We start from the raw sequence: 24,084 nt of genomic DNA on the forward strand, positions 1-24,084 counted from the left end.
GTAGTGTCTTGTCCAAAGTCACATGGTTGAAGTCCCCTGTAATTATCACCAGTGCCTCAGGGTGCTGTGTCTGAAGCCTAGCAACAGCGGAGCTGATGACGTCACACGCTACCGTTGCGTCGGCACGCGGCAGGACATACACATTCACAACAATGACGCTTGCGAATTCTCGAGGCAGGTAATATGGCCTCATACTCATGGCGATCAGCTCAATATCTCTTTCACAAACGGAGATCTTTGTATTCACATGCCCGGGGTTACACCATCTTTCGTTAATGTAGACAGCGAGTCCCCCTCCTTTCTTCTTCCCACACTTTTTGGCATCTCTGTCAAATCTTACCGTAGTAAAACCAGGTAATTCTACATTTAAATGGCCACATCGGGAGCACCGGATACAGTATATCACCCCAGTTGACTCACAGGTGAAGTGGTGCCTCACCTGAAAGGACTGTCTGGGGCCTGGGATGGTGGTGAGGGAAGAAGTGTGGAGGCAGGTGTAGCACTTCTTCCGTTTGCAGGGATGAGCGCCCGGAGGGAAGTCTGTGGGAGGGATGGGGGGGATGAATGGACAAGGGGGTCACGTAGGGAGCGATCCCTGCAGAAAGCCGAGAGTGAGGGGGAAGGGAAGATGTGGTTGGTGGTGGGATCACGTAGGAGGTGGCGGAAGTTACGGAGGATTATGCGTTACCACTATCCCAGGCCCCAGACAGTCCTTTCAGGTGAGGCACCACTTCACCTGTGAGTCAACTGGGGTGATATACTGTATCCGGTGTTCCCGATGTGGCCATTTATACATTGGGGAGACCCGCCGCAGACTAGGAGACCGTTTCGCCGAACACCAGCGCTTGGTCCTCCAGCAGTGGTGGGATCTCCCTGTGGTCACACACTTCAATTCCGCAGACCACTCCCACTCCGACATGTCTGTCCATGGCCTCCTCTACCGTCAAGATGAGACCACACGCAAGTTGATGGAGCAATACCTTATCTCCCGCCTAGGTAGCCTCCTTCCTGCCGGCATGAACATCCAACTCACTGACCTCCGCTGATACCCCCTGCACCCCACCCTTACCCCCATCCCTATCTATTATTTTAGTCTGGTTCTCTTTCTCTCTTTTTTTCCCCCCCTCACTATAATCTCTTCCCCCAGCCCTACCTTTCTTTCTCTTTTACTTCTCATAATTCTCCACCTTCCCCCTAGCCCATTTCCCTCCAGCCTATCACTTCCCAGCTCTCTACTTTATCCCTCCCCCTACTTCTTATCCCCCCTCGACCATCCCATGTTACTTCACTCCTGATGAAGGGTTTCGGCCCGAAACTTCGTTATTACCTCCTCCCATAGATGCTGTCTGGCCTGTTGAGTTCTGCCAGCATTTTGTGTTTTTTTAACCAATTCCAGAAACTGCATAGAATTTCCCTACTGCATAGCTCTTTATTTTTCTAAGCTCTATGTACCTATCTAAGAGGTATGATCACTTGACCCCTAAGGGTTCCTTTACCTTAAGCACTCTAATCAACTCTGGTGTTTTGACATACCATAATAATTTGATATATGTACTGCGATAATATTACTTTGAACTTTGAAAAACAAATAATGCCATCAGGATTACATCATTGTTAGCTCTTTGCCTTTTCATTCTGATTCTGTTTCCATAAGTTGTTTAATTTTTTTTCACTTTAAGTTAACATTGAGTAGCTTTCATTTTTTTTTACATTTCAGTGAAATAATGCAAGTGTAAATACTTATTGTTTATGCTTACAAGGGAAAATTAGCCCTGTGAGGCTTCAGTGGATTTAAATCTGCCATTAATCAGGGCATTGACGGGGGAGGAATTAGAAAGGATAATATTCCCAATTTTTTTTTCAAGTCAGATCTTCAAAATCAATTAAAATTGCTCTATTTTCCACTGCCGTTCATTAGAGGATGTGTAATTTACATTAAGCATTTAAATGTAAAACTAAATGTGTTTCTTTTCAGTGCATCAAAGACCAAGAGAGGAAGCTTTAATGGAATTAACAATGAATGATCATGATTTAAACTCTGGTAAAAAGATGCAGGTGTTCGAACTGGATATACAAGAAGCTTTTCTTCGCTTCATGGCTTCCATTTTGAAGGGTTACAGAACATACCTCCGACCTATCACAGAGGCTCCTTCTGAGAAAACAACAGACGCTAGCTCACTGTTTGATCTTCAAGGTGGTTACCGTTACTTAAAAATATCTCTGATTTTTGAATTTGCACTTATCAAGTATTTGAGATATACACGTTACTAACTAAGCATGCAAATTGCTTGAATTCAAAAATATTAGTTCCTTGATTTTAGATCAAGGTTAAGTTTTGGTGTGCAAGATACATGCTTCATAATTAATAACATTTCCTTTTAATCAATAAATCTAGTAAAAAAATCCTCATTCTCTCCACAAAACTAATGTTATGATATTGTGGAAATAATAGATAGATAGATAGATAGATAGATACTTTATTCATCCCCAAGGGGAAATTCAATGTTCCTCCAGTATGATATCACATAAACACAAGACAGACCAAGACTAACTGACCAAAAAAACCACATAATTATAACATACAGTTACAACAGTGCAAAGCAATACCATAATTTGATAAGAGCAGACCATGGGCACGGTAAAAAAAAAGTCTCAAAGTCCCAGATAGCCCATCATCTCACGCAGATGGCAGAAGGAAGAAACCTCCAACGTGGCAAAACTTCCCGATGCAGCCTCTGGAAGCACCCGAGCACAGCCAACTGTGAGTCCGTCCGAAAACTTCCGACAACTTCGTGCCTCCGACCAGCCCTCCGACACCGAGCACCGAGCACCATCTCTGCCGAGTGCTTCAACCCCGGCTCCGGCCACCAAGCAACAGGCAAAGCCGAGGATTCGGGGCCTTCCTCTCTGGAGATCTCTCCGATCGCTCAGTAGCAGCGTCAGCAGCACAGGCATGTCAGAAGTTTCGCCAGATGTTCCTCCGTGCTTCACACATCCGTCTCAATCAAATCAGGATTGTGCACGGCCCCTACTTACAGATAACGGATATTCCTTACTGGAGTGGCCGCTGCGCCCTGCGTCGTCGCGCCGCCATCTTGATGTTAGATGTTGAAATAAGAATAATTCATCTCTGTGCAGCTGTTAACTTTAATGTTTTTCCAAAAAAAACTTTAGAGCACAGGTTCTGGGCACCAAACTTTGATCTGTTGTGTATTTTTTAGTGCAACGTTATTACAGCACCAGTGACTTGGGTATAATTCCCACCACTGTCTGTAAGGAGTTTATTCTATATGTTCTGTCTGTGCCTCGGTGGGTTTCCTCTGGGTGCTTCAGTCTCCTCCGACATAAGGAATAGGAGAAGGAGTAGGTCATCTGGCTCATCAAGCCTGCTCAGCCATTCAATAAGATCATGGCTGATCTGGCCATGGACTCATCTCTACCTACCTACGCTTTCCCCATAATGCTTAATTCCCCTACTATGCAAAAGTCTATCCAACCTTGTCTTAAATATATTTACTGAGGTAGCCTCCACTGCTTCATTGGGCAGAGAATTCCCCAGATTCACCATTGCTGGGAAAAGCAGTTCCTCCTCATCTCCGTCCTGAATCTACTCCACAGAATCTTGAGGCTATGACCCTGGTTCGTCTCACCTACCAGTGGAAACAGCTTTCCTGCCTCAATCTTATCTATCCCTTTCATAATTTATGTTTCTACAATATCTCCTCTCATTCTTCTGAATTCCAGTGAGTACAGTCCAAGGAGACTCAATCTTTCCTCATAGTCTAACCCCCTCATCTTTGGAATCAACCTGGTGATCCTCCTCTGCATCACCTCCAAAGTCAGTATATCCTTCCTCAAGTATGGAGACCAGGACTGCATGCAGTACTTCAGGTGCAGCCTCACCAGTACCCTGCACTGTTTGCAGCATAACCTCCCTGCTCTTAAATTCAATTTCTCTATCAGTGAAGGCCAACATTCTATTTGCCTTCTTGATACACTACTGCACCTGCAAACCAACCTTCTGTGATTCATGCACAAGCACTGCCAAGTCCTTCTGCACAACAGCATGCTGTAATTTTTTTACCACTTAAATGATGATCTCTGTCATTTTTCCTTCTAAAGTGGATGACCTCGCATTTACAAACATTGTACTTTATCTACCAGACCCTTGCCCACTCACTTAACCTATGCAGACTCTGCGTATCTTCTGCAGAATTTGCTTTTCCACTCAACTTAGTATCATCAGCAAACTTAGCTGCACCACACTCGGTCCCCTCTTCCAGATTGTTAATGTATATTGAGAATAGTTGCAGGCCCAGCACCGACCCCGCGGCACACCACTCACCACTGATTGCCAACCAGAGTAACACCCGTGTATCCCAACTCTTAAGAATCCTTATCTTATGGATAAGTCTTTTTATGTGGCATCTTATCTAACGCCTTCAGGAAATCCAAGTAAGTAATGTCCATCTGTTCCCCTCTCTCCACTGTGCTTCTTATATCCTCAAAGAACTCCAGTAACTACAAAGGTGTAGTAGGTGTAGTAGGTTAATTGGCCACATGGGTGTAATTGGGTTGCATGAGCTTGTTGGGCCGGAAGGGCCTGTTACCATGGTATCTCTAAATAAATAAATGAAATCAGTTTCTTCTTCCAGGTTACTAACTGATTTCCTGAATATTTGTAGCATCTTCTGTTTTCATTTTACAGTTCAGTTTCATTCAGAAATTCCCAGAGCTATACTGCATAAAATAGTTAAGAATTCTAACAAGGGCCAACCAAGATTTTGATTTGTGTAGTGGAACCAAATTTAAATGGACAAAAATATATTAAAAATTGTTTACTTCATGTTAATTATTGCAGGTTTTCTGAGAAGCAGAGATCGTTCCCACCAAAAGTTTTACTCATTGATGACAAAAACACAGATGTTTATTCGGTTCATCGAAGAATGCTCCTTCGTGAGTGACAAGGATGCAAGTTTGGCTTTCTTTGATGATTGTGTGGACAAAGTAAGTCACTGTGGATTTTTCTTAAAGAAGGAAGTGAACTGCAATTAAAGTTAGGGATTCTGAAATTGGAAGTCCTTTCAGATCCCTGTGCACAATTTTAAGTGGTCCATGTTTAAGTAATTCTGCAATGCTGTCTAATTTGCAGAACTTCAGTCTGTTTCATAACTGAGTCAAATAAGAGATGTCCATTTAGAAACTTGAGTTGACAGTATTCACCTGGCCACAATCATGTTCCTGTGTGAAGCTTATTAGTATCAAACAAGTTAATAATCCATAATGTCCAAATGTCATTAAATATCTTTCATTCATCACTAATACTATCTAGTGATGTGTTATCAAGAAAACTGCCATAAACCAGGGTTTAAAAACAAAGCACCAGTGAAGATTTGATATGCCAACTTTGTAGTTCAAGCAAGTAACTTTACCATTATTGTAGTTTGTATGTGTTGCTTATTTTCTAACTTGATTAATGAACTAAAGTGCTTTACTAAATCTCATGTTTTGTGCTAATACTAATAAAGTGGAGAGGATGTTTCCTATAGTGGGAGAGTCTGGGCCAAAGAGTGCACGGCCTCAGAAAAGAGGGATACCTCTTTAGAATGGAGACGAGGAGGCATTACTTCAGCCAGAGGGTGGTGAATCTGTGGAATCCATTGGGTAGGCCAGGTCATTGAGTATGTTTAAAGCAGAGGGGGATAGGTTCTTGATTAGTCAGGGCACCAAAGGTTAGGGGCAGAAGGCAGGAAGGCAGAGAATGGGGTTGAGAGGGAAAATAAATCAGCCATGATCAAAAGGTAGGGCAGCTCGATGGGCTGAATGGCCTAATACTGCTCCTATGTTTTGCTTTTTAAACTCTTTTTGTTTTCCATCTGCAGATTTAGCCTAATTGCTATGGGTAGATATGAACAAATTTGCTTCTTTGATTTAAGGCTTGAGATTACAGTTTGTTCTAACTGGTAGTGTGCTACTTGATTGTTGGGGAAATGTTTGTCCAGAGAAATGGATCATGGCCTGTTCCACAATGATAGTACAAGGATTTAGTTTGCACAGTGCAGACAACAGCTCTGACCTTCTTTCATAGCTGCTGTATTTACTCTTAATTTCCAGTCACTATCACCCACAGCGTGGAATTGGATCAACACTGGTAAACCTGAGGGTGTGTGCTTAGCCACTGCTCCACTCTCTCCACACCTTAGGCACAGCTCAAACTGCACTTATAAATTCGCTGATGACACAACTATAGGTGGCTGAATCTCAGATGGAGTCTTTCCCTGAATTAAATTGAGGCATTAGGGTTAGGCATTCAAGGGATGTCATGATAACAAAAACTCTATTACATGCAGTACTGTGCAGAAGTCTTAGGCACCCTAGTTTTTTGATTTAAACATTTATTTTTGTCTTCTACATTAGTGGTGTCAGTAGAAAAGAGCAAATTTTACATTTCTAAACATACATTTTCCAAAAAAATTAAATGTTAGAGGTTTTTGTATTTCTTTAAAGAAAGCAACATATTAAATAATAGACCACTCTTCAAGTAAAAACTTGATTACTTTGTAGATTGATAGCCCAGTGTATGATTAAACAAAGGTGACATTATCATAAGTTGAATGAACTAAACCGATTAACTGAAACAGAAATGGCATAGAAGGAATCAAACGTGGCAAAGGTGAGCATAGCAACAAGATGCAAGATGGTCATCCTGCATCAACAAGGTTTCTCCCAAGCAGAAATTTTGCCTCAGACTGGAGTTTCAAGCTGTGCTGTCCGAGCTCTTCTGAAGAAGCACAAAAAAAACGCGCAAGCAAGGTTGAGGACCAGAAATGCAGTGGTTGGCCATGGAAACTGAGTGCAGCAGACGAGAGATACATCAAACTGACGTTCCTTCCAACTCGGAAGAAGTCCAGCACTGCTATCAGCTCTGACCTCAGAAACAACTGGAAACCAAGTACATCCTCTATAGTCTGGGGAAGTCTTGTCAGAAATGGTCTTCATGGAAGAGTTGCTGCCAAAAAGCTATTCCTCCAAGTGGAAACAAAGTCAAGTGACTCAACAATGCACAAATTGACTTGAATTGACTTTATTTCTTACATCCTTCACATACGGGAGGAGTAAAATTCTTTATGTTACCTCTCTGTGCAAATTATAGTAATTTGTAATAAATTATATGTACAGTAAGATATACAACAGAACAGTCAGTATAGTTTAGAAATATGTTGTGTCAGCATGAATTAATCAGTCTGATAGCCTGGTGGAAAAAGCTGTCCCGGAGCCTGTTGGTCTTGGCTTTAATGCTGAAGTACTGTTTCACAGATTGTAGCAGCTGGAACAGTTTGTGTTTGGGGTGACTTGGGTCCCCAGTGATCCTTCGGGCCTTTTTTATGCGCCTATCGCTGAAAATGTCCTGAATAGTGGGAAATTCACATCTACAGATCCGCTGGGCTGTCCGCACCACTCTCTGCAGAGTCCTGTGATTGAGGGAAGTACAGTTCCCATACCAGGCAGTGATGCAGCCAGTCAGGATGCTCTCAATGGTGCCCCTGTAGAAAGTCATATAGAACATAGAATAGTACAGCACAGTACAGGCCCTTCAGCCCACAATGTTGTGCTGACCCTTAAACCCTGCCTCCCATCTATCCCCCCACCTTAAATTCCTCCATATACCTGTTTAGTAGTCTCTTAAATTTCACTAGTGTATCTGCCTCCACCACAGATTCAGGCAGTGCATTCCACAGTCATGGGTATACAGAGAGTAAAGAAGTGGGCTTAGGACACAGCCCTAGAGGCTCCTCTGTTGACGGTCAGAGGGGCAGAGATGAGGGAGCCCACTTTTGCTATCTGCTGAAGATCTGCCAGGAAGTCCAGGATCCAGCTGCACAAGGCAGGGTAAAGGCTGAGGTCTCTGAGGTTCTTGTCAAGCCTGGAGGGAATTATGGTGTTGAATGCTGAACTGTAGTCCAAGAACAGCATTCTCACATAAACATCCCTCTTCTCCAAGTGTGTAAGGGCAGTGTATAGAGGTGTGGCTATTGCATCATCTATCAATCGGTTGTGTCAGTAAGCAAATTGTAAGGGGTCCGGTGTGGGTGCTACAGATGGAGTCCTTGACCAGCCTCTCAAAGCATTTTCTTATTGTTTGGACAATAAGTTTGGACATGGTACCTTGGTCTTTTTAGGTACAGGGACAATGGTAGATGTTTTGAAGCAGAAGGGCATTGTACACTGGAAGAGGGAGAGGTTAAAAATGTCTGCAAACACACCAGCCAGTTGTGTCACGCACACTTTGAGTACCTGCCCTGGGAGGCAAAAGCACAAGGACTGGGATGCTGAACAATGGCAGCAAATGCTCTGGACTAATGAGTCAAAATGTGAAAGTTTTGCCTCAAGCAGGAGGCAGTTTGTCCGTAGAAGAGCTGGAGAGTGCTTCGTGGATGAATGTCCACAGTCAAGTCAAGCTCCATTCGCAGAAATGCAACCCCTTTGCATTTTTGAAAATGGAGTTTATGATCTGATCAGAATTAATGGAATCATCAATGCTGCGAAGTACAAGCAGATTCTCCTCCATCACACAATATCATCAGGGAGGTATCTGATAGGTCCCAACTTCATTCTGCAGCAGGACAATGACTCCAAACACACAACAAAGGTCATAAAGAACTACCTTCAGCAAAAAGAAGAACAATGAGTTCTGCAACAAATGGTATGGCCTCCACAGAGCCCTGATCTCAACGTCATTGAGGCTGTCTGGGATTACCTGGACAGACAGAAGCAAGTGAAACAGCCAAAGTCTGTAGAACTGTGGCAAATTCTCCAAAATGCTTGGAACCTTTCGGCTGATATTCTTATAAAATTGCACAACAGTGGACCTGATGGAATTTTAAAAGTAAAAAATGGTCACACCAATATTGATTTAATTTACTTTTTACTGTTTACTGCTCTTTATAGTAATTTTTGATACTAAGAAAGAGTTCATTTCTTAATTTTCAAAACCATCTTCACTTTACCTTATTTTTTACATGTGCCTTTTACTTTTGCACAATACTGTAAAATCAAAGTCTTATCTTCCATTTTCGGTGCTCTATTTTGGAAATTCCTAAATGTATAACTTTAAAATATATGGTAACATAAATAGATGGTTAAGTTTCCAGGAAAAGAGTTCCAAAAATAAGTCTCACTTTCTATTTCACTGGTGTCACTTGTTTTACTTTCTTGCACAAGTGTTTGCTACATTATATTACTAAGCACGCAGGCAGAGACTATTTACCAGCTGAGAGACTGGAAACATTTCTATTGGGTTTGTTTTACCCTACTAATATGCTAATTGAATTGAAAAGCTGCTGACTCCCCATTTAGGATGCAGAAAATCTCTCTTTCTCTCAGCAGTCTTTGTTGCTTTGCATTGGGTCAAATTGAACAGCAAAATTAGGTCACCTGCCATTCTCTGGAAGAGAATTATTGCAAGTGTATCTGCTGGTCTCACCACATAACAATTTGGCAATTCATCTATATTTCAAAGAATTTTTTATTCATTTGTGAAAGCACCTTTAGTTGTATGTTGATGTCAAGAATAAAGCATTACTTTTAATGCACTAATATGTTTTACAAAAGGGCTTTATGCTTCCCAGACACTAGACACTAGAATACTACAGCACAGTATAGGCCCTTTGGCCCTCAATGTTGTGCCGACCCATATATTCCTCACAAAAAAGTACTAAACCCACACTATCCTGTAACCCTCTAGTTTTCTTTCATCCATGTGCCTCTCCAAGAGGCTCTTAAATACCCCTAATGTTGTAACCTCCACCACCATCCCTGGCAAGTCATTCCAGGCACCCACAACCCTCTGTGTAAAAAAAAACACTTACCCCTGATGTCTCTCCTAAACTTCCCTCCCTTAACTTTGTACATATGCCCTCTGGTGTTTGCTATTCATGCCCTGGGAAACAGGTACTGGCTATCCACCCTATCTATGCCTCTCATAATCTTGTAGACCTCTATCAAGTCCGCTCTCATCCTTATACACTCCAAAGAGTCCCAGCTCTGCTAACCTTGCCTCATAAGAGTTGTTTTCCAATCCAGGCAACATCCTGGTAAATCTCCTCTGCACCCTCTCCATAGCTTCCACATCCTTCCTATAATGAGGTGACCAGAACTGAACACAATACTCTTTAAGTGTGGTCTCACCAGAGATTTGTAGAGTTGCAACATGACCTCTCTACTCTTGAACTCAATCCCACTATTAATGAGGCCTAGCTATCCATAGGCCTTCTTAACTATCCTCTCAACCTGTGCAGCGACCTTGAGGGATGTATGGATTTGAACCCCAAAGTCCCTCTGTTCATCCACACTCTTAAGTAACCGACCATTAACCCTGTACTCAAGCCTTCTGGTTTGTCCTTCCAAAATGCATCACCTCACACTTATCCGGATTGAACTCCACCTGCCACTTTTCTGCCCAACTCTGCATCCTGTCTATATCCTCTTGTAACCTTCGACAACCTACAGCTCCATCCACAACTCCTCCAATCTTCGTGTCATCCGCAAACTTACTCACCCATCCTTCCGCCTCTTCATCCAGGTCATTTATGAAAATCACAAAGAGCAGGGGTCCCAGGACAGATCCTTGTGGCACTCCACTAGTCACCGACCTCCAGGCAGAATACTTTCCTTCCACTACTACCCTCTGCTTTCTTCCTGTAAGCCAATTTTTTATCCAAACAGCCAATGTTCCACTGATCTCATGCCTCATGACTTAATGGATGAGTCCCTCTTGGGGGACCTTGTCAAATGCCTTGCTAAGATCCACGTATACCACATCTACCACCCTACCCTCAGCAATTTCTTTTGTTACCACTTCAAAAAACTCAATTAGGCTTGTGAGGCATGACCTTCCCTTCACAAAGCCATGTTGACTATCCTTGAGTAGATTGTACTTCTCCAAATGTTTGTAGATCCTATCCTTAAGAATCCTTTCCAATAGTTTGCAGACTACCGACATAAGACTCACCGGTCTATAGTTCTCAGGATTCTCCCTATTACCTTTTTTAAACAAAGGAACTACATTTGCCTTTTTCCAGTCCTGTGGCACCTCCCCTGCAGCCAAAGAGGATTCAAAGATCATAGCTACTGCTCCAGCAATCTCTTCTCTCACTTCCCACAGCAACCTGTGGTATATCACATCCGGTCCTGGAGACTTACCAATCTTGATGTTTTTAAGAAGATCCAACACTTCTTCCTTAATCTCCACATTGTCCAGCGCACAGGCCTGTTCTATTTCAACCTTACCCTGATCAAGGTCCTTTTCACTTGTGAATACTGAAGCAAAGTATTCATTTAGGACCTCCCCAACCTCTTCCACCTCCAGGCACATGTTGCCTTCTTTATTCTTTAGCGGCCCCACCTTCATTCTTGTCATCCTTCTGTTCTTCACATACACATAGAATGCCTTGGGGTTCTCCGTAATCGTACATGCCAAGGCCTTCTCATGCCCCCTTTGAGCTCTCCTAACTCCTTTCTTAAGCTCCTTCCTGGCTACCATGTATTTCTCATGAGCCCCTCCTGCTTCCTGCTTCTCATATTTAACATATGCTTCCTTCTTCCTTTTGATGAGTTGCCTCATATGTTTCGTCAGTCACGGTTCCCTTTTTCTACCGTTTTTTCCTTGTCTCAGTGGGACAAACCTATCCTGAACCCAGCACAAGTGGTCTCTAAACTTCCTCCACATTACTTCTGTGTTTTCACCCTTGAACATCTGTTACCAATTTACTCTTGCTAGTTCCTGCCTCATCCCTTCATGGTTAGCTCTTCCCCAGTTAAGCAGTTTCCCATTTTGTCTGTTTTTATCCTTTTCCATAGCTATGCTGAAGCTAAGGGAGTTGTGGTCACTCTCACCAAAATTCTCCCCCACCAAGAGATTTGCCACCTGACCAGGTTCATTACCCAGAACTGGATCCAGTATGGCCTCTCCTCTCGTCAGCCGGTCCACATACTGTGTCAGGAATCCTTCTTGAACACATCTGACAAATTCAGCCCCATCTATCCCCCTTGCATTCAGGTGGTGCCGGTCAATATGAGGGAAGTTGAAATCACCCATAACTACAACCCTGTATTTCCTGCACCATTCTAAAATCTGCCTGTTTATCTGCTCCTTGGTTTTCTGAGAGCTATTTGGGGGCCTATAGACTACCCCCAGCACAGTGATTGATCCCTTCCTATTTCTGACTTCCACCCACTCCGACTCAATGGACACTCCCTCTGCAGGGTCCTCCCGTTCTATAGCTGTGATACTATCCCTGACCAGTAATGCTACTCCCCCCCCCTCCCCCACCTTTCTCTCTCCCATCCTATTCCTTTTAAAACACCTAAACCCTGGTACCTGCATCAGCCAATCCTGCCCTTCCATCAACCAAGTTTCAGTAACAGCCACAACATCGTAGTTCCAAGTACTGATCCATGCTCTAAGTTCATCCCCTTTATTCCTAATACTCCTAGTGTTGAAAGAGACGCATTTCAACCCCTCTAACTGGCTACATTTATGTTTTGTCCCCAGCCTGTCCTTCCTCACCAACTCAGAACACATAGCATCATGCCCTTGTCCTTCTACCCTAATCTCTGCACTCATGTTCTGATTCTCACCCCCCTGTCAAACTAGTTTAAACCCTCCCCAACAGCTCTAGCAAACCTGCCCGCCAGAATATTGGTCCCTTTCCAGTTTGGGTGCAGCCCGTACTTTTTGTACAGGTCAGACCTTCCCCAGAAGAGATCCCAATGATCCAGAAATCTGAACCCCTGCCCCTTGCACCAACTCTTCAGCCACACATTCATTTGCCATAACTTCCTGTTCCTACCCTTTCTGTCTCATGGCACAGGCGGCAATCCCGAGATTACCACCCTTGAGGTCCTGCTTTTTAACTTCTTTCCTAACTCCCTATATTCCTTCTTCAGGACCTCATCCCTACTCCTATCCACGTCATTGGTCCCCGTGTGGACCATGACATCTGGCTGCTTACCCTCCTGAGAATACCGAGAACTCAATCCGAGATATCGCGGACCCTGGCACCAGGGAGGCAACAGACTATCCAGGATTCTCAATCTCTACCGCAGGACCTCTTAACTGTCACCCTAACTATCGAATTCCCTATCACTACTGCTCTTCTCTTTTCCCTCCTTCCTTTCTGAGCTGAGGGTCCAGTCTCGGTGCCAGAGATGCGACCAGTATAACTTGTCTCTGGTAGGTCATCCCCACCAACAGTGTACAAAACAATATACTTATTGTTGATGGGAACGGCCACAGGGGTGCCCTGCTCTTCCTGTCTTTTAGCCAGTGGTAGATTTTTGTTCTTTTAATGAGATTTAACTATGTTGGAGCCGAACTTTTTTGGAGTGACTGAGGGTAAGATTTATTTGATGATTTTGATGTCAGCAGAGGAATTAGTGACCTCAAAGTAGAGCTTTACTCTGTAGAATGAACCCAGTAAGTGTCACATCTGTTTCTCTATGAAACTTCGGGTGCATGAAAGAATTTTGGCAGAGCAGCCAATCGATTTGGTTTTATTTCTTCAGCTGGCATTGAGCAGAAACACATGTTGCTGCTGTCCACCGTGTGCATGAAATACTGTAATGGAATATGAGCTGCACTTTCCTGTGACACATGAGATAAACATTCTCTGGACACCTCATAACTATTAGACAGAGTCTATCCCTCTGAGAACAGTTCCTTTCAGATTGGTATATCTGTGAAATATTGAACTGTATCTGTGTGGAGAAATCAATGGTATCAGATTGAATAAACATGTTTCTGCACGTTTTTAGTTAAATTTTATTCACTTGATATTCGTGATTCTCAAGTGTGTGCAAAATTATAACGATACATGTGCAGGTTATTGTGATTTCTGGGAACTGAACTTGTAAATTGTCTTTTTAAATTCACTCTGTGTGAACAGTGCAATGTATAACTACAAGAGAAAAAAATGTAAATTAAGTTTTCGCTTCCTGCCAACTCTAATCATAACTTCAGATGTGCTGCTGTCTGTATTCCAAAGCAAGCTGCATGCCTTGGTAAATTAAAAGTGACTTTGGGGAAAGCAATGTTCAGTGGTCTGTTACCCCAGGTCATGTCAATGGAACAGTGTTAATGAACCGTCCATTCTTTATATTCTTTAAAGAATCATTCAGTGTCCTTCAGAATGCTGTGTTCAATTAATAATGAGTTGTAGCAATGGGTATCATTTCCCTAGTGCAACTGGATCTTTTTTGTTAGAAATATTTTAGTGTCTAACTACTTATCTTGATATCATTGCATCTTTCTCTTTAATAAAGATGACAGTTCAAACAAATACTTCCTTATTTTGAACACTTTTGCCAAGTCCCACTGCAGTGTTGGCGATGGTCTTTCTCTGTAACTCAGACCTCTGCCATTTTTTGCTTGAGGCCTGTGGAGAGATAGAACATAGAACAATACAGCACAGTACAGGCCCTTCGGCCCACAATGCTGTGCCAACACAATACTGCACAGAGGCAGGCCTGATAGACCTTGAGTCCCACCAACCATCAAACACTGATTTCACGTAATTCTGCATTAATCCAATTTCTTTTCTCATCAAATCTTTCAAAGTCTACCATTCACCCTCACACCAGGAGTAATGTGCAGTGCCTAATGAACAAAGATTAGTTTTATTTCTCACATATGCATCAAAGGAATGAAACCTCCAGTGATATGCATCATTTACAAAAGCCGTGGATACGGCCCAGCACCCTTCCCACCTTTCAGCAGATCTACATGCTGTCGCAGGGAAGCGGCATCCGTCATCAGGAACCCCACCACCCAAGGACATGCTCTCTTCTAGCTGCTGCCATCAAGAAGGTGGTACAGGAGCCTCAGGACTCTCACCACCAGCTTCAAGGACAGTTATTACCCCTCAACCATCAGGCTCTTGAACCAAGGGGATAACTTCACTCAGTTGTTGCCTGCCCACAAGTTACCCTAACCCATACTTTTCAGTAATGTGGGAGAAAACCAGAGCACCTAGAGGAAAACCATGTGATCACAGTGAGAACTTGCAAACTCCTTACAGGCAGAGGCAGGAGTTGAACACCGTTTGGTGTTCGCTGGTGCTCTAAAACTACACTACACTACACTACTGAGCTGCCTCTCCCACACAACACATCTTTCAGAGTCCTGCCGAAAGATCTTGGCTGGAAACATCAACTGTACTCTTTTCCATAGACGCTGCCTGGCCTGCTGAGTTTCTCCAGCATTTTCTGTGTGTTGCTTAGATTTCCAGCACCTGCAGATTTTCTCTTGTTTATGTAGATAAACTCTTTCCCTTTGAGCATCTGTGAACTCCTCCAGACTATCCTGGTTCACATTAGAAATGGATATCAATAGTAATCAAATTACTAGAGTTCCACACATTAGCTCATGCTACAGGAAGTATAATTTGGACAAGTTGCTGGAGGACATTGCTGAAATTTGAGAAGGAGAAGCTAAAGTCAGATATGTCAGTATTACAGTGGAGTAAAGGGAATTACAGAGGCATCAGAGAGGAGTTGTTCAGAATTGACTGGAAAAGAACACTGGCAGGGATGATGACAGAGCAGCAATGGCTGGAATTTCTGGAAGCAATTCGGAAGGCACAGGTTATATACATCTCAAAGAGGAAGAAATATTCTAAAGGCAAGATGACACAATTGTGTCTAACAAGTTAAGTCAAAACCAACATAAAAGCCAAATAGGGGGCATATAATAGAGCAAAAATTAGTGGGATATTAGAGGATTGGGAAGCTTTTAAAAAAAAAACAACAGAAAGCAATTAAGAATGTCATTAAGAAGGTACAGATGGAATACAAAAGTAACTTAACCAGTAATATTTAAGAGGATGCCAATGTTTGTTCAGACACATAAATATCGAACCACTGGAAAACAATGCTGGAATGGTTGTAGCGGGAAGAAGGAAATGGCAGACGAACTGAATAAGTATTTTGAATTGGTCTTTACTGTGGAAATCACGAGTGATGTGGTGGAAGTTCCAGGTGTCGGGTCATAAAATGTGTGAAGCTATTATTATGAGAAATTGAAAAGTCTGAAGGTAGATAAAGTCACCTAGACCAGTTGGTATGCACCCCAGGGTTCAAGAAGGGACAGAGGAAAAAGAAAGGAAATTATAGGCCAATTAGTCTGACCTTAGTGGTTGGGAAGATGTTGGAGTTCATTATTAAATGGATAATTAAGGATGAAGTTTCAGTACTTGGAGGCACATGATAAAATAGGCTGTAGTCAGCATGGTTTCCTCAAGGGAAAATCTTGCCTGACAAATGTTGCAATTCTTTGAAGAAATAACAAATGGGATTGACAAAGAAGATTTGGTGAATGTGTACTTGGATTTTCAGAAGGCCTTTGACAAGGTGCCACACATGAGGCTGCTTAACAAGTTAAAACCCATGGTATTACAGGAAAGATACAAGCATGGATAGAGCATTGGATGATTGACAGGAGGCAAAGTGTGGGAATAAAAGGAGCCTTTTCTGGTTGGCTGCCAGTGACCAGTGGTGTTCTTCAGGGGTCTGTGTTGGTACCCCTTTTTGTACATTATATGTCAGTGACTTAGATGACAGAATTGATAGCTTTGTGGCCAAGTTTGCGGATGATACGAAATAAAGGGGCAGGTAGTTTTGAGAAAATAGAGAAGCTACAGAAGGACAGGCAGATTAGGAGAATGGGCAAAGAAGTGGCAGATGGAAATGTGTTGGGAAGTTGTATGGTCATGCATTTTGGAAGAAGAAATAAAAGGGAAGACTATTTTCTAAATGGGGAAAAAATACAAAAATCTGAGGTGCAAAGGGACTTGGGAGAGCTTGTGCAGGATTCCCTGAAGGTTAATTTGCAGGTCGAGTCTGTGGTGAGGAAGGTAAATGCAATGTTAGCATTCATTTCAAGAGGACTGGAATATAAAAGCAAGGATGTAATGTTGAGGTTTTATAAAGCACTGGTGAGGCCTCACTTGGAGTATTGTGAGCAGCTTTAGGCCCCTTACCTTAGAAAGAAACTGCTGAAAGTGGAGAGGGTTCAAAGGAAAATAATGCAGTGGATGTAGAGAGGATGTTTCCTATGCTGGGAGAGTCTAAGACCAGAGGACACAGACTCAGAATAGAGGGACATCCTTTTAGAACAAAGATGAGGAATCTCTTTAGCCTGAGAGAGGTGAATCTGTGGGATTCTTTGCCACAGGCAGCTGTGGAGGCCAAGAATTTATGCATATTTAAGGCAGAGGTTGATGGACTCTTCATTGGTCGGACATAAAGGGATACGGGGAGAAGGCAGGAGATTGGGGCTGAGAGGGAAAATGGATCAGCCATGATGAAATGGGGGAGCAGACTCAATGGGCCAAATGGACTAATTCTGCTGCTATACCTTATTACTGCATAGTAAAAATGGGGGCGGGGACGAGAGTGGGAGGATGAAAATCAGTAAGTAAGGTGGCGGTACAAGTGCAAGGGAAGTGCTGTTCGGTATCTGGTGTTTGTGCTCAAAACCATTTTTTTCTAAGCAATTCTCCTACATTCCTAAGACGTACAAGTTAGTGGGTGAAGTGGTCACAATGGTGTAATTAAGAGGTGCAAGATTGTTGGGCCAGAAGGGCCAGTTACCGTGTTGGATCTCTAAATAAAATTTTTTAATATATTTTAAAAATCAGCAGCTTTCCAGTGGCAGAATTGTACTTTTATTGATTAAAATTATCTGAAGAAATATGATTTTTGACAAACCCCAGATGACTACGAGATATGACAGCTATACTTCTGTAGAAATTAATTGGCTTTGAAGTGTTTTGGAATAAATTTAGTGCAAAATATGATATTTTGTCTTTATGATCAGGCATTTCTTCAACATAAAATTTCATAACCTTTTTGTGCACAGTGAGCAAATGATGTTGAAGAGGATCACTGGAGATAGGCTTGTAGCAGATCAAGGCTGGTGATGCAAATCAACTCTATTTATAACGTGCAAATGTCTAAATACTGCATTCTCTAATATGGCTTTTTATAATCAGTAGAAATTCTAATGTACAGTAAGTTATAAATTGTAAGATTCTGTGTGAAACACAGTTGGTTCCTCAAGTCTTCACTGTTCTTATCTTTGTTTATTCAAGGATTAGGTTTTAGAGTCAATTTTCCATTGAATTCTCCAAAAGCATTTGCTAACTTTAATGGCTTTATATCAATGTGAATTATTGTAAATACTTGGTAATCAGATTTTGGATAGCATTTTAAAACCAAGGAATGAGTGTAAAGTGGATTAAGTAGAAAACGACCTGTAATATTGAAGGCAGCAGGAGGTGAAATTGAGCTGAGAAGGCTGTGGAAGATTTCAGAGGCATCTGCTGAAGCAAAAGGGTTTGATAAAGTAAGAAGCTGTTTCTCTGGCAGATGAAGCAGAAACAGATGATGTTGGAGTTTTTCACCAGGTCAGGAACATCTGTGGACTGGAACATTTCAGGTCAAATACTGTGGTGAACTACATATACCTGTCTGGACACCCCCCCCCCCCACCCCCACTGACTGCTCCTGTGGCTCCTCCCACTGACCGTGGCTCCTCCTACAGACCCCGGTATAAAGGCGATTGGGGCCTGAGCCCTGCCTCTCAGTCTCCAGGATGTAGCATGGTGGTCAATTGCTGCTTGTTCTTTCTTCCAGTCAATAAAAGCCGATATCTCGTCTCACGTCTCAGAGAGTTATTGATGGTGCATCAAGTACCCTTGTCAATGGCAGATGAATTGGTATCTACTCAGTGACAGGTTCAAGATAATCAGTGAGTGGCCCATTAGCATGGTTTTACATGATGAGTTTCTGTCAGCAGGGATGCATTTCCTCAAAGATCAGTAGAGAGAGATTCAGAGAGACTGTCAAAAGAGAACTTGATAATCTTGGAATGGACAAGAATTACAAGGATGTAGAGAAGCACCTGGTAAAAACAGAGCAACTTCAATAATTGAAATGGTGACACAGACCTGATGAACCACATGAATGCCTCATGTAGTAAAATCTTGTCCTTCCAGTTTTTAGTTTGATGTCTTTGTGACTAATCTCCTTTCAGAATCAGCACACACAGCAGGAATCTGCTGTGTTGCAGGGAGGGCCTGACCATTTGTGGTCTACTTCTTTCTCTCATGTAGCTCCAGAGTGTCTGCAATTTGGATGGAGGTTCATGCACTTCATTAAACTGAATACATAAAACTCCTCCCAGAAACATTGATTTGATGTTTTACTGGTGCACGTCATTGATTTTTTTTTTTGTATTGGTTTTGTGGTAGTATTTTCATGGACTCTGGCTATTTGGGACTCATCAGGGCTAGTACATTTTTGGCCCAGTTAAGCAACTGCCCCAATTAGCCACAGTTTCATGGAAATAGTTAAAAAGGTATTAAAAAAAGACAAACTGGGTAACAAGTTATGTATTTAAATAAATACAGAACAAATTCAAACACTATCAATACTACAGTACTATAAAACTGTATTAGTTCCCAAAAGTTATTGACGGAGGAATTCATCCAGTGTACACAATGAACAAATTCAGAGCAGGCATCTAGTGCAGATAATGGACTGCTTTTATATAATGCTATCAATGATTGCATTCACCAAATCTTCATTTTCATTGTAACATTCAAGATGATTGTCAATACCTTCAAATCATTCGTAGTTCCTAACTTGAAGTGAAATCGTTTCATTTTCACTATTGACAGGTTCTGGCATCTCCAAGCCTGAATGCTTAACTTCAATGAGCAAAACAGTTTTGAATTGTCTGACAACAAGCAGTGACAAGCAGTGACAAAAATCACCGCTCTTTGAGCACAAATGCGTGTAATTGACGCTGTTTAAAAACTGATGGCTCTAAGCACGGTGTTGTATCTAACAGCCATACAGGTGTCCATGACTGTTGCTAGCTAGAACCTGTTCAGCAACAGTCTCCTGCACCAATTATATGTGCAGTGTGCCAAATAAACAAAGGGAGTCCCGGCAATTTTTGTTCTTTAAGAGTTGTTGCAAATAAATGGCTGCCCTGATTAACTGATGGCCCAGTTAGCTGGAATCCATTGTATGAGGCACTAAATGACATTATCAGGGATTCATGTTAATTATGTCTTTAAATTTAATATCTGATCCTGTTGTTTGGTTAATTTTTACTGAGAAATATTTTGAGTTCTGGTGGTGTTAAGGGTTTTAGCCACCTTGAATTATTGTTACAATGATGTTACAAGGAAGTAACATCATTGGAGATGTATTCATTAATATGAAAGTGTCCTTCATCTATGATATCTGATTCTTTTGCTTGAGGTGTTGAAGAATGAGGAAAGTGTACAACTGCATTTAGAAATATTCATATGGTAAGGAAACAATAGTAGAAGGAATTGGATGAATTATGGAAGGTGGGAGCATTTTGACTCAGTACAGTGGGAGTTGGGACTCAGAGAAAGTCATGAACAAGGCAGCAAACAGATGATATTCAGATGTGTTTTGAACAGGATGATTTGGGAGAAGATTACGCACATTTGTTTTGTGCTGGCTGTAATTTCTGACCTGTTTTGTTACAAGTGCGGTCTTCTGAAAAATGCAGTGGATGCATTTTAAACTTCTCGCAACTTCTCTGTAACACACCATGTGGTTTAATGGTGACAGGTGTGTGAATGGGAAGCCGAGTCTGATCCAACATGATACGAACAAAACCTAGTGGAGAGGGAATGATTAATGTTAGAAGTTAGTTACTTCACCTCCAGGAAATTAAACACAGGACTTGGGTAGAAAAAGGGAGGGGGTCTTGAAAACAGAATACAAGGAGTTATGAAGGAAGCTGAGAAGCAGGACCTTAAGGGTAGTAATATTGGGATTGCTGTCTGTGCCACGCCACAGTGAGGATAGGAGTCAAATGAGGTGGCAGATAAATGTGTGACTGAAGAATTGAAGTGAGGGCAGGGATTCAGATTTCTGGATAATTGGAACCTCTTCTGGGGCAGGTGTGACCTGTACAAAAGGGATGGGTGTCACTTAAATCCAAGCCGGGGGGGGCAATATTCCTGCGGGCAGGTTTACTAGAGCTGGTGGGAGTGGTTTAAACTAATATGGGGGGGATGGGAACCAGTATGATGGAGCTGAGGATGAGCCAGCAAGTTTACAAGCAGATGATGGGTGTAACATGAATGTGAGGAAGGACAAGCCAATGATTGGGTACAAATGCAGACAGAGTAAAGAGTTAAATTGTACTAGAGAGGCAAAATTCAAAAGGGTGAAGAATGCAGGACTGAAGATGCTGTATTTAAATGCGCGTAGCATTCGAAATAAGGTAGACAAATTAGAGATGCGCAAATAGAGATTGGTCGGTATGATGCTGTGGGCATCACTGAGTTGTGGCTGAAAGAAGGCCATAGTTGGGAGTTTAACATTAAAGGATATACTCTGTATCGAAAGGACAAGTAGGAAGGCATAGGCGGTGGTGTGGCTCTGTTGGTAAGAGATAGAATTACATCTTTAGAAAGAGGTAGCACAGGATCAGAGAATGTTGAATCTTTGTGGGAGGAGTTAAGAAACTGCAAGGGTGAAAAAGACAATATGGGAATCATATATAAGCCTCCAAATAGTAACCAAGCTGTGGGATTGGGATTGTAAAAGGAACTGGAAAAGGCATGTAATAAGCTTAACGACACAATTGCTACGGGGGACTTCAATATATAAGGGGATTGGGGAAAATAAGGTTGGTTAGGATCGCAAAAGAGAGAATTTGTTGAATCCCTATGAGATGGCTTTTTAAAGCAGCTTACACTTGAGCCTATTCGGGGAAAGTTGATCTTAGATTGGGTGTTATGTAATAATCAGATCTTATTAGTGTAGAGGAGCCCTTAGGAGGCAGTGATTGTAATATGATTGAATTCATACTACGATTTGAGAGGGAGAAGCACAAGTCACATGTATCAGTATCGCAATGGAATAAAGGGAATTACGGAGGCATGCGAAAGGAGCTTAACCAGGTGGATTGGAGGAGGATGCAGGCAGGGATGGCTGAAGTTTCTGAGAATAGTTCACAAGGCACAGGATAGATGTATTCCACAGAAAAAGTTGTTCTCAAAAGGTAGGGGTAGGCAACAGTGGCTGACGAGGAAAGTTAAGAACATAAGAAATAGGAACAGGAGTAGGATGTCGAGCCTTCTCCACCATTCAATAAGATCATGGCTGATCTGGCCATGGTTTCATCTCCACCAACCTGCCTTTTCCTCATAACCCTTAATTCCCCTAGTATACAAAAACCTATCCAAGTTTGTCTTAAGTATATTTGCTGAGGTAACCACTGCTTCATTGGGCAGAGAATTCCACAGATTCACCACTCTCTGGGAAAAGCAGTTCCTCCTCATCTCCGTCCTAAATCTACTCCCCCGAATCCTGAGGCTATGTCCCCTAGTTCTAGTCTCACTCACCAGTGGAAACCAGTGGATAACAACTGTTATCTATCCCTTTCATAATTTATAAGTTTCTATAAGATCTCCTCTCATTCTTCTGAATTCCAGTGAGTACAGTCCCAGGCAACTCAATTTCTCCTCATAGTCTAACCCTCTCATCTCTGGAATCAACCTGGTGAACTTCCTCTGCACCACCCCCAAAACCAGTATATCCTTCCTCAAGTAAGGACTGCATAAAAGCTAAGGAAGAGGTATATAAGGTAGCAAAAATGAGTGGGAAGTTGAATAATTGAGAAGCTTTTAAAATCTAAGAAAAGGCAACTAAAAAAAACTATAAGAAGGGTAAAGATGAAATATGAGGGCAAAGTAGCCAATCATTTAAAGCAGGATACTTAAAGTTTTTTTCAGTTACATAAAGAGTGAAAGGGAGATGAGAGTTGATATTGGACCACTGGAAGGTGATACTGGTGAGGTAGTAATGGGGTTGAAAGAAATGACAGATGATCTAAATGAGTACTTGGCATCTGTCTTCACTATGGAAGACACTAACATTATGCCAGAGGTCTGTGAGTGTCAGGGAGCAGGAGTGAGAGCCATTGCTATTACAAAGGGAACTCAAATGTCTTAAGGTGGAAAGTCACCGGAACCAGATGGACTATATCCCAGAGTCCTAAGAGAGGTTGCTGAAGAGATAACGGGTGGATTGGTCGTGATCTTTCAGGAATCACTTTGATTCTGGCATGGACCTTGAGGACTGGAAAATTGCAAAAGTCACTCCCCTTTTTAAGAAGGGAAGAAGGCAAATGAGGAAATTATGGACCAGTTAGCCTATCCTCAGTGGTTGGGAAAGTGTTGGAGTCCATTATTAAGGGTGAGGTTTTGGGGTACTTGGAGACTAATGATAAAATAAGTCAAGTCAGCATGGTTTCTGTGAATGGAAATCTTGTCTAACAAATCTGTTAGAGTTCTTCAAGGAAGTAACAAGCAGGGTGGACAAAGGAGGGCAGTGGATGTCATTTACTTGGATTTTCAGAAGGCATTTGATAAGGTGCCATACACAAGGCTGCTTAACAAGATAAAATCCTGTGGCGTTACAGGAAAGATACTGGTGTGGATAGAGGAATGGCTGACAGGCAGGAGGCAATGAGTGGTTATAAAGGGGGTCTCTTCTGGTTGGTTGCCAGATACTAGTGGCGTTCCTCAGGGGTCAATATTGGGACTGCTACTTCTAACACAATTTGTCAGTGATTTGATAATGGAGTTGATGGCTTTGTGGCAAAGTTTTTGGATGATATGAAGATAAGTGGAGGGGTAGGTAGTGCTGAGGAAGCAATGCAATTGCAGCAGGACTTGAACAAATTGGAAAAATGGGCGCAGAAGTGGCAGATGGAATACAGTGTTAGAAATTGTATGATAATGCATTTTTGGTAAAAGGAACAATATTGCAGAATATTATCCAAATGGGGTGCAGAGGGACTTGGGAATCCTTGTGCAGGACTTCCAGAAGGTTAATTTATAGATTGAGTCTGTGGTAAAGAAGGCAAATACAGTGTTGGCATTTATTTCAAGCGGAATAGAATACAAAAACAAGGAGATAATGCTGAGCCTTTATAAGACACTGCCCTTGGAGTATTGTCAACAG

The 24,084-nt window shown here is 42.2% G+C and overlaps 1 protein-coding gene across 9 annotated transcripts in view; it reads left to right on the plus strand.

The window, feature by feature from the left end:
• dennd4a (DENN/MADD domain containing 4A) overlaps nucleotides 1-24,084 on the plus strand; it is a 168,414-nt gene that overhangs the window by 84,408 nt on the left and 59,922 nt on the right. For all 9 annotated transcript variants that reach the window (XM_073032736.1, XM_073032739.1, XM_073032742.1 and 6 more), the window contains exons 12-13: nucleotides 1,976-2,194; nucleotides 4,862-5,007. In XM_073032736.1, the coding sequence (XP_072888837.1) occupies nucleotides 1,976-2,194; nucleotides 4,862-5,007 (365 nt within the window). The remainder of the gene's footprint in view (nucleotides 1-1,975; nucleotides 2,195-4,861; nucleotides 5,008-24,084) is intronic.

The sequence above is a fragment of the Hemitrygon akajei genome, chromosome 30 (genome assembly GCF_048418815.1).
Source record: "Hemitrygon akajei chromosome 30, sHemAka1.3, whole genome shotgun sequence".
Classification (NCBI taxonomy): Eukaryota; Metazoa; Chordata; class Chondrichthyes; order Myliobatiformes; family Dasyatidae; genus Hemitrygon; species Hemitrygon akajei.